The following is an 18,146-nucleotide window of genomic DNA, read 5'->3' on the forward strand; positions in this document are numbered from 1 at the left end:
TCAAAAAAACAAAACATGAAACAGAAGCAATATTGTCACAAATTCAAAAGGACTTTAAAAATGGTCCACGTCAAAAAATTTAAAAAAAAATAAGTAAACTTCACAACTCTTTTTTTTAAAGACTTAAAAATTATGTCTGTATGTATGATATTATTTGGAAAACAAATCTTTTGTAATAGTATATAACTACCTCCTGACAATATTAGCAGTCACTTCCTAAATTCTATATATTGCATTCACTTTACCAAACAGGAAATGCAAATTGCCCTTCTTTGTTATTCTTCCATTAAAGATATGCCATTTCATTGAATTAAAGACTTTTGTTGAACATAAGCCAACCATTAGAATGAGGTTATGAATACCAAATATACATACGCGTCCTACGCCATTTCATTCTTAAAAGTGTGGGAGAATAGAAGGGAATAGAAGAGACTTATGAAGCATCCAAGTAGTTCTGTCCTTAGACAAGAGGGGACTCATACTTGACAAGGGTCCCACACTTACATAGGCCATCACATGTATTTTTGTCCCCAAATATAATTTTGCCCTGAAAAGATTGATTAGCTTGCATTTAAACGTCACTTCAGCCATTCTTGGTAATGATCATATATCAGAGATTTTCTTTAGAACCAATGATGTATACAGCAAATGTCATTGGAAGTTACACTTAATATTTCCCTCTTACATCCTCATTCCCCACACTCCACCACTTTTGTATTTTAGTAATGGCTAAATTGATAATACAAATCAAGAAACTATTTGTGCTTGTGGAGATCGGTGAGAAAATGGAGAGAAAGAATTTTTTAATGATAAAAAATGTGTACTTATACTGTAGGATTTCCTTAGTTTCATAGTTCCTTACACACTTCGGATCAAAGAGGCTACTCTGGGCTCCCCAACTACAGCTACAGCTGTCACTCCATAGAGTTGAGGCCAACACTCTGGATTCCAAGGAAAGGTGGTAGTAATAAAGGAGAACTAAAGTGCAAAACAGCTGGTAGGAAGTTAAGAAATAAAAATAATTGTTGATAGTATGTAGCTGTTATTATAAGTGTATCATAAACTGGTCATTTCAATTAACAAAAACCTTATAAACTGGATGCTATCTTTATCCGCATTTCAAAAATGTAGAAACAGGGCTTAGAGAGATTAAGCAACCTGCCCAGGATCACACAGCTATTAAATGGTTGAAGCAAGTTTGGAATCAGGCAACGTAGCCGCAGGAATTCATCCTTCTCAATGTCCACCTCCTCTCCCATCTTCTCTCAGCTGAATGCAACACATTTCTTTATTATTATTTGTCTTCCTGGGCAAGGAGAAGCCTGTTTCTATTCAGAAGAGCTTCAACTCCAATATCAGCTATTTTTAATTTGATAAAATAAATTGGTATAATCTACTAGAAAGTGAATGTGCCAAGCATTGATCTAAGCGCTTGACAAGAGATAATTCCTTTTATCGACTCTGTGATGGAGGTATTTAATTATCCCCATTTTGCAGAAGAACAAATAAAGGCACAGAAAAGTAAAATAACTTGCCCAAGGTCACACAGCTGCTAGGTAGAAAAGCTAGGATTTGCAACATGGCAGTCTGGCTTCAGAACCTACATTCTTAAGCAGGGCTGACTTCTCATTAGGCACATAGACATAGAGCCAAGGGCCTACCATATTTTAGAGGACCATAAAAAATGTTTCAATTTAAGTTTCTTTTAAAATCAGAAGCAAAAAATGAATTTAATAATAACAAGTAGATAATAAGTATAATATCGAGTGTATAATGTAACTAATATCATAACACTGAATATATCATTTCAGATTTCTTATGCCAAGACAGTCTTAAAATATAACAATATAATTATATAGTTTTACTATTAATTTTTAATGGAGGAAGGAGCCCATGAAAGCAAAGATAGTCAGGGTTCACAGAAGTCAAATCTAGCCATGTTCTTAACCATTGTGCTATGCTGCCTCTCATTAAAAAATAAAGTTCACAGTCAAACACTCTTAAGTTTTGTTGTAGAAATAACTTTCCCCAATAATTATCTGCCTATTATTTAGCATCCTTCATATTTCCCAGGCAATGGCATGCCATTATCTTTTCCCAGCCAAAACAAATTAAGAAATAAGAATCATCCTTTTCATGCAAATATCACTTATTACTTTTAAACCCATACTGACAATCACAAGGAAAAGTAGACACGATAAAAGGTAGCTGAGGTCAATTTCACAAAGCCTAGGACTCAAGTCAAACAAGTTCATTCTCTAAATGTGTGAGCCTGTTTCTCTTTCGTAAATAAGTTCATTTGTATCATTTTTAAAATTTTAGATTCTGCATGTAAGTGATATCAGTGATATTTGTCTTTGTCTGTCTGACTTACTTCACTTAGTATGATGACCTCCAGGTCCATCAATGTTGCTGCAAATGTCATTATTTCATTCTTTTTAGTGGCTGAGTAATATTCCCTTGTATATATGTACCACATCTTCTTTATCCATTCTTCTGTTGATGGACATTTAGGTTGCTTCCATGTCTTGGCGATTGTAAACAATGCAGTGAACATTGGGGTGCATGTATCCTTTTGAACCATGTTTTTCTCCGGATGTATGCCCAGGAGTAGGATTGCTGGATCATATGGTAGCTCTATTTTTAGTTTTTTAAGGAACCTCCATACTGTTCTCCATAGTGGCTGTACCAATTTACATTCCCACCAACAGTGTAGGAGCATTCGAAAAGGGCATCTTTTGTGTTCACGTGGTAATATTGAATCAGTATAATTAGCAGCCCTCATTGTAAACTCCTTCAGAATTGATGCTTTTTTTTTGCTCTAATAATTTAAGCAAGTATTTTACAAACTGTAACCCATAGGGCTTTAGTCCTAAAAATGTTCTAAGAGGGAAAAATGTTAGATGATCAACTACTTCTGGAAATTTTATTGTACTGTCTCAATCCAGGTCCCCACCTTCCCCATCTCTAGGAGGCTCTAAACCACCACCATGGAGATTTAATTCACCCAGAGCATTAGTGCGTTGAAGGTTCTCATAAGTGCCAAAGGGTTATTTGCGTTCTTTTGTTTTGTCTTAAATTGATTTAATTGTGTTCCCCTCAGCATTTCTCAAACTTTCAAACCTACCCTGGCAACTTTTTCCTCTCCAGATATCTATTAGTATCTCAAGATCAAGTCCTTCCCTCAAGAAAAACTTTGGGAAACTCTGTTCTGTTTATTGTGTAGTCACATTTGTCCCGACTACACATTAGAAAGTGCTTCAAACTAGACTTGAGCAATTATTCAGCAGCCAATTATTCATGGTCTTGAGGTGCCTGGGAGTCATATGAGCTGAAGTTTGCAGCTCTGTTCCTCCACTTGATGGCTCTGTGACTTTGGGTGATTCCTTTTACTTTTTTTTTTATCAGTTTCCTAGACTGTAAAATGGGACACCAGTACCACTGTTGCAGTATTGTTCTGAAGATCTAGTGAGAGAAATCATGCAGTATATAATATGCCCAGTGCATAGCTTAGCACAGAGCAGAACTCAATGTTTTTTTTCACAAATAAACAGTTAAATATTAACCAAAAAAAATTCTGATTAAAAAAAATCCTTTCCCATCCCAGTTTTATAAGTTCCTAGGTAATGGTAAATTTACTCATCTTGCATTAGTGGGCTACCTGGCAATTTCCATGACTACTGAAAAATAATTTTACATGAGACTAATTATAAAGCAGATCAATTTTTAGAACAAATGCCCTTGAAAACATCTCTTTAATTTCCATTTAATTTGAACAGATTCATCTTCAGCCCTTATTCATGCAAAACTCCCATTGATGTCACTTCATTCCAAACTAAATTAGGTGATCCAAAGATGAAGTAGAATCACTGAACAGACACAGGAATATTGTGCTTGTACTGTGGCTCCACAGCTTAAAAAGCTGGAAGAAGAGGAGGCAGTGAAGGGAAAAAACAATGATCAAAATATTGAAAGGCCAGAACTTAGGTGAAAGCGTAAACGAACAAAATAGAATTTTAGGCCTTGTCACGGACGGTTTGAGACAGGATTTCTGAAAAGCGTAATAGATCCCATCTTGCCTTGAATGTACCTCTAGTTAACTGTATTCATTCAGTGTGTATTTGGTGAATGCTTTGAGCTAAGTACAATTCCAGGCAGGCTTGTAAATAAAATAATCAACAAGACCACCAGGATCCACCCAACTTTCCTGGAGCTTACATCTTGTAGTGGGGAAGGAAGAGTCAGGGAACAAACAGAAACCAGGGCATATATGTAAACAAGTGGGAATATTTTAAACAAGCTAACTCCTATGATGAATAAAGCAGATTAATATGCCGGAGAAACAGTGAGTTAGGGGAAACATGGGGTGAGTCACGGAGGGCCCCTCTAAAAGGCTGCTTGACTGGGATATCTCTCCTTCTAGCTTATGCTTTTCATCTATTGGGGGTGCCATGTTGTTTGTGTCTTCCTCATATAACACAGTGCCTGCTATGCTGTGATGATGAGTGCTGAGACCTGCTGGTAGCAGCTGCACTTCTCCATTTGCTGAACAGAGAATTTAATAAGAAGAAATAAGTTTCCACTTCAGCATAAGGGATTTAGTTTAGCTATTACTAAGCATATCCCAATCCTGAAGCGTTAAATCCCTAAATGGTGTTGTAATTTCAAGTTCTTGATTTCCTTTGGCTCTTGGTTTTCTCGGGCTGCCACAACAAAATACCACAGACTGGCTTAACAATGGAAATTTATTTTCTCACAGTTGTGAAGATTGGAAATCCAGGATCTGGGTGCCAGCGTGGTCATGTTCTGGTGAGAGCTCTCTTCCTGGCTTGGCTTTTCACTATGTGCTCAAGAAGCTGTGAGTGGAGAGGGAGGGAGGGAGGGAGGGGGAGAGAAGGAGGGTAGGAGGAAGGGGGAGGGAGGGAAAGGATTTGAGAGAGAGAGAGAGAGAATGAGAGTTCCTCTTTTCCTTCTTCTTCTTCTTATGAGGCCACTAAACCCATCGTGAGGGCCCTACCCTCATGAACTAATCTAACCCTAATTACCTCCCAATACCATCAGATTGGGGGTTAGAGCTTCAACATAAGAATTTGGGGAGGGGGGACGCAAACATTCAGTCCATACACGCATCTTTAACAAGAGGATGTGTTTAATAAGTCTTTTAACAGTCATCCCTCAGAGATGACTGAGGTGATAGGAATACAGCCATGAGTAAGACGAAGTCCCTGTTCTCTTGGAGTCTTGGGTCTAATTGTGGAAGGCATTTTGCATAAATTAGAATGGCAAGTAAATCTGTGTTCAATCTGTGACTGATTGGACATTTGAAAAGAGAAGAGTTCTTATAGTCAGCCTCTAAGATTGTCACCAGTGATCCCAGCTTCCTAATATTCACACCTTTGTGCTGTCTCCCTCTCACATTGTATTAGTCTGTATGACCAATAGTCTATGGCAGAACTGATGGTTTGTCACTTCCGAGATTACGTTGTAAAAGACTGATTGCCATCTTGAGCTGTCTCTCTTGGATTATTGGTACTTGAAAGCCTTGTCATCTGCAGCCCTATGGAGAAACACACATGGTGAAAAACTGAGCTATGTGGCCAATAGTCCCAAAGAACTGAGGCCACCAGCCACCACATAAGTGAGCTTGGCAGCAGAATTCCTAGCTCCAGATCGCAGCTTGACTACAGCCTCGGGAGAGACCCTGAGCCAGAAACACCCAGCTAAGTTTCTCTTAGATTCGTGATTCACAGAAATAGTGAGATAATAAATGTGGATTAACTTAAGCCGTTAAATTTGGAGATAGTTTGTAACTCAGTGATGGATCACTAATGCTGGTCTTTCACTGCAGATAATTTGAGAGACAGTGATCTAGAGTGTTCTTGATCAGTGATCAGATACGGAAGGCTTAAGTAAGAATCGATAAGCTCTAAATAAGTATGGCTCTATGTGTTGGAAAATAAGAAGAGTAGTGATGGCATTGATGACAAACTTGATGAGCTACTGATGCCCCTTTGAGCTCTAAGACTGAATTATCTAGAAACCAAGAACGGATATCTCGCATTACGTCACGAATGAGTCAAATAGCAAGAGCTATTGATAATGAATATCATGGCCTTTTCCTCTGTTTTAACTGATAACACTTATTATTTTAAGAATTCTGATATTTCAGTAGGAGTGGGTGTGAGAATATGTATATGTATAGGAAAGAATATCTTTGTTTTAATTCTGAATGCAAAATTATTTTTAGGTCTCATCCATATACATACCTGCTTCCTGAATGCCTTTCTGATAATGCCTTCCTTTATGGACTCAAATGATGTCAAGAGTGTCAGATACAAATCTTTCCTAACAAAGGTAAGACTCTCATCATAAATAACTTATTTTTCTGGATGGACCATGTTGCTCCAAGATATATTTGATAAACTTATGAGCATTGATATTATTTGACACAAGAGAAACAGGGAGTAATTTCAATTTAGAATATAAAAGTGAACCAAGAATAAAAACCTGAGTTGTATTTAGAGTGTGTCATACAGATCCAAAGAAGATTTGTAGCTTTCTTTGATGTGCTCACATGAAATGCCTGTAGTCAAAGGGCTATTTTTAAACTTGAGAAGAAATTCAGGACAAAAGGAACATTTTAAATATAAAAGAGAATTCAGGAAGATCACAAAGAAGTGAAATCACTATTACAAAGTTCAAAGACACATTGTTCTTCAAATACCAAGAAACTGACTTAAGGATCATTGGTGACCCTCATTCAGGGAAGACTTTCTAGGTATTAAGGAAGTGATGGATACGAGGCTGTTCTTTTGCCCCCTTTGCAGAAACTGCTCTGTTTGGACAACTTTTCTGTTTTACTTTCTTGAGACTAATTCCTCTGCTGTGCACTGCCGTCAAGCAACATTTTCTCTCTCCTTCAACTACTATGCTAGAGTTTTTGAACTCAGCAAGGAGACCTTAACTGCAAGATAATTGGCATGTGGTGTCAGGCGTCACGTTGGCTGATCACTAGAGACCAGGGAGAGGAATCTGATGTGTCAGTCCCCTGCCTGAGCAGGATAAGTATTGGAGACCAGGAATTGACCTCCACATTGATGGGAAGCTAGAAAATTATTTTAAACATGGGCAGGAAGTCAGGCTGGCGGTTCTTAGGTATTAAGGACAGTTCTAAAAGTCATCTGGAAGGTCACAGGGATATATCTGTGACATCAGGCCAAGGAGGACTGACCCAGAGAGGAGAAATCTTTTGTCTTATGTCAGAGAAAAGCTCTAACACACAGGACAAGAAAGGCAACTTCTATGAGTACCAACTCTGCGAGGCAATTTACATACATTAGCTCATTTCTTCCTCACAGCAATTTTGGAAAAGAGGTTTTATATCCATTATATAGATGTGGAAACTGAGACTCAGAGACATGACACAATTTAGCCTGTGTTGGACCGGCATTCAAATCCATGACCGTCTGATACCAAATCCTCTTTCCACTACACCACTGTTTTTTTTCTTCTGAGTGACTTTAACACAGCCATTGACTAAAAATAAGATCAGGGGACTTCTTTCATAAGGGATCTCAAGGGCATCTATTACAAACCCTTCATGTAATACATTTAAAAAAGAAAGAAAGGTTACATTGGTACAAGTTATGATTCTGAATTATACACTTCAGATACTTTGCTGTCGGTCACAAATATCAGATCCTTAGAAATCACAAAGAATGTTTTTCTGTGTCAAAAAAAATGAAAGAAACCTATACATAGGAGAAATATATTTAGCTCAATGCAGCTTTTAATTTTCTTTCGATAATAATTTAAGAGCAAACTTTTATCAAAAAGCCATTTGTACTCAGGTAAATCAGCCCTTTTCAGTTGTCCAGCAAATTTTTATTTGTTTTCAGAACAGTCATTGCCTACAACATTGCTTAGTTAATATTTGAAATGTGTTTATATTTGTAGAGTGAGGCAGTTCAGTAGTAGGCTATCCATTCACTGATTCATTCATCCTACAACAAGCATTAAACACCTTCTATATGCCAGTGGCTTAAGATACTTGTAATCAGGTCCTAAGTATTGAATGAAGGACAGTTATTAACATTTACACAGAATTTAGAGCTATGAAAAAATGCCAGCTCTGAGAAGCCACAAGAAGAAATTCTTCTAAAGCTACCTTGGGATTCAGAACTGAGGAAAACAAACTATTTCCAGGAGGACCACCCAGAGGAGGTACTTTGGGAAGCCAGTCTGGAAATAGTCCTCGCAATGTGTAATACACATAAAAGATTAACTTTATTGTTAGTGATTTAGATTGTTCTAAATCAAGTTGTGTTCCAGGAGAATAAAATTCCATTTCTAAAGTGGACTTTTAGAATCATTTTTTCCCTTTGTTACTAACCTGTCTTTTACATGAGGAAAGCACCTCCACCAAACCTGCATCTCTCACAGTGGTCCAGAAAACAACTACAAGGGTAGAGATTGGTGAACTCCACTGATGTCTTACTGTTTAATGTTACCAATGCCATGCCTTCAAATGCAAGTAGTCCTCTTTCCAAAGAAAGGTAAAAGATTTGTTTTGTTCCTTGTTCATTATTTGTTCTAAAATTTACAAATCACTCAAAGTTAAGATCCATGACTATCTAGATATGTTGTTATTCTATAAATGAAAATTTCTATGGTTCTTACAAAATTAACTCTAAACTGTGTTAGAGTTAACACATGTGTTCACCCCTTAAATGGATTAAAAAATGACTATGATACATGCATGTTGCAACAAACCATTCCACGTGCTAAAAAAATATGATTATCTTTTTTTTTATAAATTTCTTTATTTGTTTGGTTTTTTTTTTTTTTGTCTCCGTTGGGTCTTCGTTGCTGCGCGTGGGCTTTTGTCTAGTTGCGGTGAGCGGCGGCTACTCTTCATTGCGGTGGCTTCTCTTGTTGCGGAGCACGGGCTGTAGGCATGCAGGCTTCAGTAGTTGTGGCACGTGGGCTCAGTAGTTGTGGCACACGGGCTTAGTTGCTCCGTGGCATGTGGGATCTTCCCGGGCCAGGCCTCGAACCCGTGTCCCTTGCATTGGCAGGCAGATTCTTAACCACTGCGCCACCAGGGAAGCCCCCTATGATTATCTTTTACCTCACACCTCCAATCAGACCTACTAGAGGTACCTGTAACTAATAATAAGAGATGGATGTGTATTCTTTTGGAATGATAAAAATCAATATTTTTAGCTAAATACACTACCTATAGAAAGAGAAAAATAAAGGTATATATTATACATTCTCAATGGGGGTGATATTGCCCCCAAGTGTTGAAAATTGGTTCTTGGAGGGATAGATGTTAGATATGACACTAATTTGTGACCTTCCAAAGGATTACAGGATATAAACAGGTATACAGTATATCTGTAGTATTAAAATTTAATGGGAGGGGGACAATCAGAAATAAAAAATGTCCACAAAGGCTCTTTGGGGGGCAGTAATGAAAAAATGTTGAGAAACACTGGTGTATAGGTATATATACACATATGTCTCCTATATGTGTATACAGGCACCTTTATGCACACTATTTTTTCTTTTGAACAAAAACAGAATATATGATACTCTATATTCTTTCCCTTGCTTTTATTAACATGCTATGTCACATGTAATTCGGGATTGACACATGCAAATGCTTACAGGGGTCAGGTGGGTAACATAAATAACATAACATAAATAAGAAAAACAGGGATTAGGGAAGAGTGTGGACCATGGCAAAACTGAAACCCATGCTCCTTCACAAGAGCTTCACAAGCTCCAGCTGATGGTTGCTATTTGGGAATTTGGTCTCAGTGTTATCATATTCTCTGATTTGTCAAGCAGTAGTGGAAATCGAAATTTTACGTGTTGATGATGAAATGTCCAAGCATGTCAGCATTATGTGGGTCAAGCAAAACATGTCCAAACTAGTAAACATTGCAGGTCTCCCTTTGGATTTCTGGTAGAGGTCCAACCCAGGGTTTCCCCAGAAAGATTCAGAGGCCAACTACAACAAAATCCTCTGCAACAGAATTTTCATGTGATGTGCTTGCTGGGCCCAAGTTCAGGTCTACTGAATCGGAAACTCTATGGGTCCACCCAGGAATCTGAATTTTTAACAAGGAGTTTCTTAAGTAATCTCAAGTTTGAGAACCAAGAACACAGCATACTTTTTAACAGCTATATAAGCACCATAATTGAATTCCAAAGTATGAAATGATCATACTATGTTAAAAACCATGTCCTTATTGGTGGGTATTGAAGTTGCTTCTAAATTTCCCCCTCTATACATAATACTTCAGTAAATGTCCTTATGCACATTGCTTTTATTTTTATAGAATAGATTTCCCAAATCAGGATTATTGGGTCTAATTAAGGTCTAATAGATACTGTACATTTTAGGGTCTAGTAGATACTGACTTCATACTTACTTTAGACATTTTAGGGTCTAGTAGATACTTGCTTTATAAAGGTTGCAGAAAGTCACATTCCAACCAGCAATACATGTGAGTGCCCTTATCCCAACGCTAACATCCCTGGACATTAGAATTTTTTTCCAACTTGATGGGATAAAGATGTTTTTAATTTTTTTAATGACTAATGTCTTGACTTCCAATGCAGTTAACAATTTTTTAAATCACATTTCCTCTACAAGGGAATATTGGAGGTATTCTCCTGCTGAGAATGGCAGGGTTAGAGTGGGAGCTAACACCTTGTACACAGTGTCAATTTTCTTGATACCCTTACCTTCTTCCTAGGGTCTACCCTCCTCTCAAATCCCTGCTTCTCTTCCCACAGGGAGCCCACTATAGCCACTCATTATCTTTCACTATTCTGGCAGGTTTCTAAGTTTTCCTTTAAAATTATATTCACCTGTTCATTCCTATGCCCACTTGTCTATTTAATGGTCTATCTTTTCCTTATCTATTTGATGTAGCTCTGTGCAAACTAGGCCATTAACAGTTTGCTTATAAAGAATTAAAAAAATTATACAGGTTACTATTTTACTTAATAATCAACCCAATTTGAACAAATTTCATTTAATTTTAATCATATTAACCATTTCAAACTATCAGTACCATTTTAGTTTCTTTCTGCTGCTTTTAGAAATGTGCTTTAACATCAGGCATTTTCAGCATAATGCTATAATAAGTTAACTGCAGAAAAGCCACTAATGAATTTTATTTTATTAAATAACAGCAAAGGAACTATAAAGATTTAAATAGCTTTTTATGCAATCTAAAAACTTTCCAAACTCAGAAATGGATTTTTATGGGGAGCGGAGGGGGGAAGGTGGGCTTTCTCTCAAGAGCTCTAATTTCAAAACCCAAATGGAATTTCAAAATACAAGTAAATAAATGTCAAAGCCTCTTGGCCTCTGCTCTGCCATTCTATGCCTGAAATCCTGCCAAAATGAAATTTTCCATTCAAGAAGGACTAGCGTTTACTAAGCTGATTTTTAAAGACTCACTTTCAAAAGTAGTGGAAACTCTGTGCAACTTTTGATGTTCCTCTCTGTGGATAGAACAGCTGCCTCTGTAGACATTTTCCACAATGGTAACAACTTCTGAAAAACGAATTTTTAGCCCTTCCAATGCTTTCAGCCACTAGGTCTACTGGTTTTTCCCGGCGCCAAGCAGAGAAGATAAACAGCAGCCAAACTAAAAGCTAGTGTCTAAGTATCACGGCACAAAAAGGACAGAAAGAGAAAGGGCAGAAGAGAAAGTGGGAGGGAGGAGGGAGCATGGTCCCACAGTCCACTTGCTAGAGGGAAACATTAAACTCGAAACTGTGTGCTGTTTCAACAAAACTGAGCTGTAGCGAGACTGGCTTGTCTGCTTAGTCACATATCATCATATTCAATTACTGTTAAGATCAAATAGTTAGAAAAGCTGAGTTCGTTTAAAGAATCCAAAGGGAAAATATGGAGCCCCTGCAATACGTAGTCAAATCCGAGGATTAAGGCTCAGCTTCTGTTGGTCAGTCCAGCGTAGGTGGGAAGTAGGGGTAGTGCTTTTGGGGGCCTGTGAAAGAGTGAAGTCTTGGCAAATGGAAACTAGAACTGTCAGCCAGTGAAACCTGCAGCGTGCCTGAAAGAAGCTTTAAAAAGTTAACAAACTATGGGATAAATCTAAGGTAGGAATGAAAATTAGAGTTGTGAGAAAACTGAAATCCATTTACTCTTTGACAGTCTAAAAGCAATGACTTGAAGCAGCAAGCCTAAGTTCCTAGCTTGTCCTTAAGGCTTTCTCCCCACTCCTTTATTCTCTTCCTTTCCTCTTTCGCAGCTTTTCTCATATGCAGTGTATGTACCCCGTAATTATCTCCCTGTGAGTCTTCCTTTAATTTCGGACTTATTTTTTTCCCCCCCTCTTTGTTGCTCCGAGACCCAAGCCTCCTTTTCCTCATCTTCTAGTATTTGTTCGTTGACGGAACAGAGAGGGGGTAGCGAGGCAGAAAAAGTTTTGTGGTTTGGAAAACTTGGGCCTTTATTGTGTCATTTCCCTTGCCCCTCCACGCCCCCAACCACGTGACCAAGAAAGGCCGGAATTTTGTGAATGGAGCCGAAAGGTGGCTGCAGGGGCGGGAGAGGCTCCGCCTCTTTTCCTAAAGCGGCCAATCCCCTAGCGGAGCGCTGCGGGGTCAGCAATAAACAACAGTGGGCTGGGAACAGACGGTAAATTATTGGCTGCCGAGAGAACCTCGCGGGGGCTGAGTCTGAAGCTCCGCCCCCTCCCGGTTACCATCGTTACCCGTCAGGCTCCGGCAGCAGAGAAGGTCTTTGGAAACTGTTGCTCAGGTTACGGGGGCTGGGTTATCCCGGGAGTGCTGGGCGGCGGGACACCCTTGCCGCCTGACTGCACCCTCAGAAAGTACCCTAGAGCCTCACGATGCCAGCCTCGAGGCCAGGCTGCGCCCGAACCCCTCCCCGGCTCGTGTAAATGTGCAGTTCCCGCTCAAAATGCTTGTAGGTGCGCGCCTTAGGACAGGCTGACTCTGATTTATTACTTTCAGGGAACGCACGGTGTGTGTCCTTGCTGTCCACAGTTATTGGGTGTTTCCCCAGTAATAAGTTTTTTTTTTAATATTAAAAATTGTTTTGACCCATGACCTCCATTGAGCCTTGTGCGCTCACACTCCGGTTTAACACGGCTCCATAACGTTCCATTTAAGGAAGGAAACTTTCAATTAGAAATTAAGAACTGCAGCACGTTTCCCAAAGGGCTGAACAGCTGCCGGAAACATCGTTTGGTGTCTAGCTCTGGTCGCCACCAGGATCACAAATGAATTTCAACACCACTGAGTCCCTGGTCCCATCCCCGAGGCCTCTCATCCCCGGTTGGGCCGAGGCTTCTTAAGTGACTCTTTTCAGCTCTAAGCCCCGTAGGAGGGTCAGGGCAAGTGGTTTCAGAATTGCAGCCCTCACTTTTTAACGTCCTAGTCATTGTCCTTGAAACCCGACGCCCCTCGCCTCTCTCCCCCAACTCCCGGCTCTGGCTGTTTAAAAGCTGGAGAGGAAGTGAAAGCGTCAAGTACAGTAAGTGACACCCTCCGCCTCCGTGTATACATAACAAAAGCTCAGGAAACGTGCGGGTCGCTAGGATATCCGAGCCACCCCAACCTATCCCTGCTCCTCCCCACCTCCACCAGGGACTGGAAACACCTTGTCCCAGTGCACACGTGAGACAAATTTTATTTAAATACTTTCCTTCACCTAGATCGCTCTGTAGTTCTCCCTTCCAACGCAACCACTCCTGAAGCAATTCCTCTGCTTCTCCCAGGTGCTTTCCCCATAGATTTTACTGTCCCATGAAAGATTTACTTGAGGATGACGTTAAAAAAATAATGTTTTTGATGCGCCATAATGGTTATGGTGGGTGTTGAAAAATGGGAAGATAACCTGGACCAAAAACTTAGTGGGAACGAGGCTATAGTGTGAGGTGGGCTCCTTATCAGGTTCAAAGTAGAGGGGCTGGAGATCTTGAGGGAGGGGTGGTGGGAGACTAAGGAGGCACGGTCTTGGTGGATCGCGCTTCGGAGTATATATCTGACCCGAACGAATGTGCTTTAGGAAATCAGCCCAATTAGTGGACCAAACACACCAGTAAGGAGAACTGGCGACTCGAAACACATGGCTTCGGTGTCCCCGAGCGCCTTAACAATAAGCAGCTGGTTAGGACGGCAGTCGATTTGCTCTGTGGCGTTTCCAGGCAGTGGTCACCGCGCCAGCCGGCGGAGCACGGGTACGGGCAGAGGGGCGCGGGAGATTCACGAGCAGGGGCAGCAAGCCTCCTGATTGACAGCCCGAAATCCGATCTTGTGAAAGAGACGCGGAGCCAATGGGAGGCAGCGATCCATCAGTTTGGATTGGAGGCCCCTGGAGGAGAAGTAGAGGAAAAACCACCGAATTGAGCTCTGTCAGAGGCGCTTTCGGCTTCCAAGGGGGAAGTGCTGGGCAATAATTAATGTTTTTATTAAAATTGGAGGGAATTTTTTGCAGCCGTTCGCCTAGCGTGGCCTTCAGGTGGGTCTATCCAACAACTTTTTATGTCTCTCCAGATAATTGCATGGTTGTGGGTTGCAAAAACTATCCTTATGAAAGAGGTGTCTCCGTCTCTTTAGTCCCGTTAGGTGCAAAGCAAGTCTCGTTGATCGCCATTGCTAGTTTTGCACACGTTTGCGAATCAGAGCTGCCCGGGGTACACCGACCGCGCAGGGAAACATCGAGAGTGTAAATAAATACATCGCCTCTGGTTCGGATTTTTGCTACTGCCGAAAATATGTAAATTGTGAACTCTCTTGGCTCTCTTTGGATCCAGGTGAAGGAGGCGGTGTAGGGAGGGTTATTTTTGTGAATGGGACTGTCGGAGGGTAATTAGCTATGCAAATTCAAGAGCTTCATTCATGATTTTTTTTTTTTTTTTTAGCCTAAAAGCCATCTTGTTCCCCTCTAGGTTGATAGAAGTCCAGATCCCGAGGAAATCTCCAGCTAAATGCTCAAAATATAAAACACTGAGCCGAGATTTGCGAAGATCAGCAGAATGGATGGATTTTATGACCAGCAAGTGCCTTACATGGTCACCAATGTGAGTGATCAGTTCGAAAGTTGCTGTTTATAAACTTGACTCCGACGGAGGGGGTGGGGTGGGGAGGAGGGAGAGAATGAGAAGGGAGGGGGCAAGGGGGCTGGGATTGCAGATACTTTATCTGCTTTGTTGCCACTGTAGGGCGACTCTGCTTCTAGAAGCCCAATCTTCAAAATGAGCTTACCTTTCAGTGATTTGGATAAGGCATAGTTTTGTTTTTAAGACTCCTTTTTCTGATTAAAGTGCTCAAGATGAGTGGAAGAGGAGATGGAGGGCAGCAGCAGCTGCTGCTCTCAAAGTTTTTGGCTGGGTTTGTCTGCCACATTGAAAAGAATGAAGTTGAGACAAATGCTGACACTTTTTGTTTATATGGGGTTTTTTTTTTTTTCATTGTCTCTTTTATATTTTTCATTTCACCACTCTGTTTTTGTTCTTTTTTTAGGGGGGTATCAGAGAGAATAAAATTCATTGTGTTTTAATCTAGCTTTGATCCAGCCTAAAACGACTTTAAGTGTAATTGCTTAATGTTGTTTTGATGTTGAGATACCATGAATATATGACTGATAAATAGTGTATTACCATCGGCACAGGGAAGCAACTCTCCCTGGCTGTTGAGTTCTCAGCATAAGCTTTCACTGTCAAATGAACACAGAAAATGATTATTGGAATTGATACGATGGACTTTTATTTTGCTATTTAGGGAGAAGATCCAGTAGACTTTTGTATGCATGTGTATTTCTATGTGTGTGTGACATGTGAGGTTTACATTCTTTTAAAGGATTTTATCTTTCCCTTTGTAGAATCAGCGTGGGAGAAATTGTAACGAGAAACCAACAAATGTCAGGAAAAGAAAATTCATTAACAGAGATCTGGCTCATGATTCAGAAGGTGAGGTTTGATTTTGGGCTGAATCCCCCCTCTTAACCTATACTTCCCACCCTCATAAAGAAGAGAAGCACTTCAGTCTTACCTTAAGAATAATACACTTTCAAATTACTGCGTTTAACCAAGGCTTTTATTTGGAGCAATTAACATGATGTGACAGTTTGCAATGAGGGATATTTTATGGCTCTGTCACAAACTAATGCAAGAAGGAAATAAAAACTTAACAGTGACATCCTTCTTTTAATCATTCTTTTGTGTTTAAATACCTTTGTCCATATGGCATACAAGTAATCCCATACACTAAGGTAACAATTTTGAAATATCCAACACAGTGGGGCAAATTAGGCAGCTGTGCACACTGCTTAATTTCTCTTTTCTCCTCTATTAGAAGTTGAGCAATATAAGTGATTGTTTGATTTCCCATCCCCTTACACTAAAACCATATACTGTTATCAAACTTTTCATTGATGATTTTGATGACCACATGGTGAGGCCTTAAAATGTTCAATGAATCATAATCAAGGCCTAATTAGTAATTATAATACCTATTTGGGGAATTGGATTACAGATTCTTTTTATGAACTGTTGGTAGGAGGTCAATATATTATAAATTATTCCAGCCCTATGCAGGCATTCATAATAAACTTACCATACTTAGATTTAATTACCAAAGTTCAGTTTGCCATTTAGATTAGGTATATTGAATTCTGAAACATCCTCAAATCTTCATATAAGTATAAATAAATTACACATGCCTCTCCCTCCCCACTATGACAGAATACACAGTTTTGGACTTGATAATAAACAGGTACCAGAGAATTATCTCTCTGACTTTTGTAAACCTATTACTGTAGAAATTTTCTTCTAAAATCTTGTATTTAAAAGTTGTCCCTTTTAGTTTTGAGGCATTGAACTTCAAAACATATAGAACTTTGAGAATTATACAATGTACTGCTACATATTTTATATAAGATTCGGAAGATAGAAATAAAACGTTTTTCAGTCATTCTGATTTTTCCCCTACTACTGTTTTAGCAATCGTTGAATATATTTAAGAAAGGTTTCTGTGGATGGACATGCCTTTTACCTCAGCCTTTTTGAGTTCTAGTGTATGCGTGTTGTTTGAGGTCCCTAAGCTTATTTATTAAGCTAACTTAAAAAGGGGGAAAAAAAAGATATTGAGAAGTATTGCTTAATAGGCATCAAAATGGGCAGGATTATTGATATAATTAAGTTATAAATCCTGATTTCTTTTTATATTGACGCCCCTCCTCAAATTAAATTGATCTATAGTACTAATTTCATGACAAACATTTCCATTTAATGTAGGCTAAAGGTTTGCCAATCTTTTGTTTATGTCTTTGACTTGTTTTTTTAGAACTCTTTCAAGATCTAAGTCAATTACAGGAAACATGGCTTGCAGAAGGTAAGGCAAAAAATTGCTTTCAAAGGAGGGGAAAAGCAACTCTAGAAGGGGAAAAAAAAAAGTCCTGAACTTGCTGTCTTAATGTTCAGCCCAATTAATTGAGCTCTAAAAGAGCCACCTCATGTGTCATGCATACATTAGAGCCTCTGATGAGTTTGTCTTCGGGGAATCTGGGACTGCACTACCCAGTGTCATCACAAATTACCAGGAGAAATTGCTTCCAGCTCACAATCACATCTGCTTTTGGCAAGAACTAATGCACCAAGACTTCAAGTTCTAAGCCTCTGTTCAGATTTTAATTGCAATTGATCAGGTTTATATTATTGTACCTCGAGAGACCTCCTAGAGCCAGAACTCGGCTTGCTGTTTCCTTTAGAACAGCGCATATCATTATTTGGTGTTCTGGTGGAGGACTTTTCTGATGGCAGAAATTAGTTTCTCTGGGTTCATCAGGACGGGATGCTTCAAGATTTAAGTGCAAGTGTCTTCTTTCCACCTTGTTCACAACACAGAACGTTAGGTGTGTATCCAACGCTAAGGAAATCCATGGCTTTAAAATAAATCTTGGGGGGATTGGAGGATTTTAAAAATGTTTTCTGTTTGTTACTATGATGTGATGTTTGTTGAAATTGACCTTTGCTATTATAACACTTTTATTAGGATTTATTTAATATAGCAAGGAGATATTTAAAGGCATTACTTTTATTTTTGATTGCTTTTTGATAAAATTTGTGTTG

The 18,146-nt window shown here is 39.3% G+C and overlaps 1 protein-coding gene across 7 annotated transcripts in view; it reads left to right on the forward strand.

The window, feature by feature from the left end:
• The first annotated feature begins 14,395 nt into the window (after nucleotides 1–14,395).
• ETV1 (ETS variant transcription factor 1) overlaps nucleotides 14,396–18,146 on the forward strand; it is a 95,159-nt gene continuing 91,408 nt past the window's right edge. Inside the window, exons 1-5 of one of the 7 annotated variants that reach the window (XM_068550580.1) lie at nucleotides 14,396–14,536; nucleotides 14,635–14,831; nucleotides 14,940–15,098; nucleotides 15,899–15,986; nucleotides 17,362–17,409. In XM_068550580.1, the coding sequence (XP_068406681.1) occupies nucleotides 15,054–15,098; nucleotides 15,899–15,986; nucleotides 17,362–17,409 (181 nt within the window). In that variant the 5' untranslated portion in view covers nucleotides 14,396–14,536; nucleotides 14,635–14,831; nucleotides 14,940–15,053. The other 6 variants (XM_068550581.1, XM_068550582.1, XM_068550583.1 and 3 more) reach the window with 6 other exon arrangements.

Source organism: Eschrichtius robustus, chromosome 8 (assembly GCF_028021215.1).
Source record: "Eschrichtius robustus isolate mEscRob2 chromosome 8, mEscRob2.pri, whole genome shotgun sequence".
NCBI classification, from domain to species: domain Eukaryota; kingdom Metazoa; phylum Chordata; class Mammalia; order Artiodactyla; family Eschrichtiidae; genus Eschrichtius; species Eschrichtius robustus.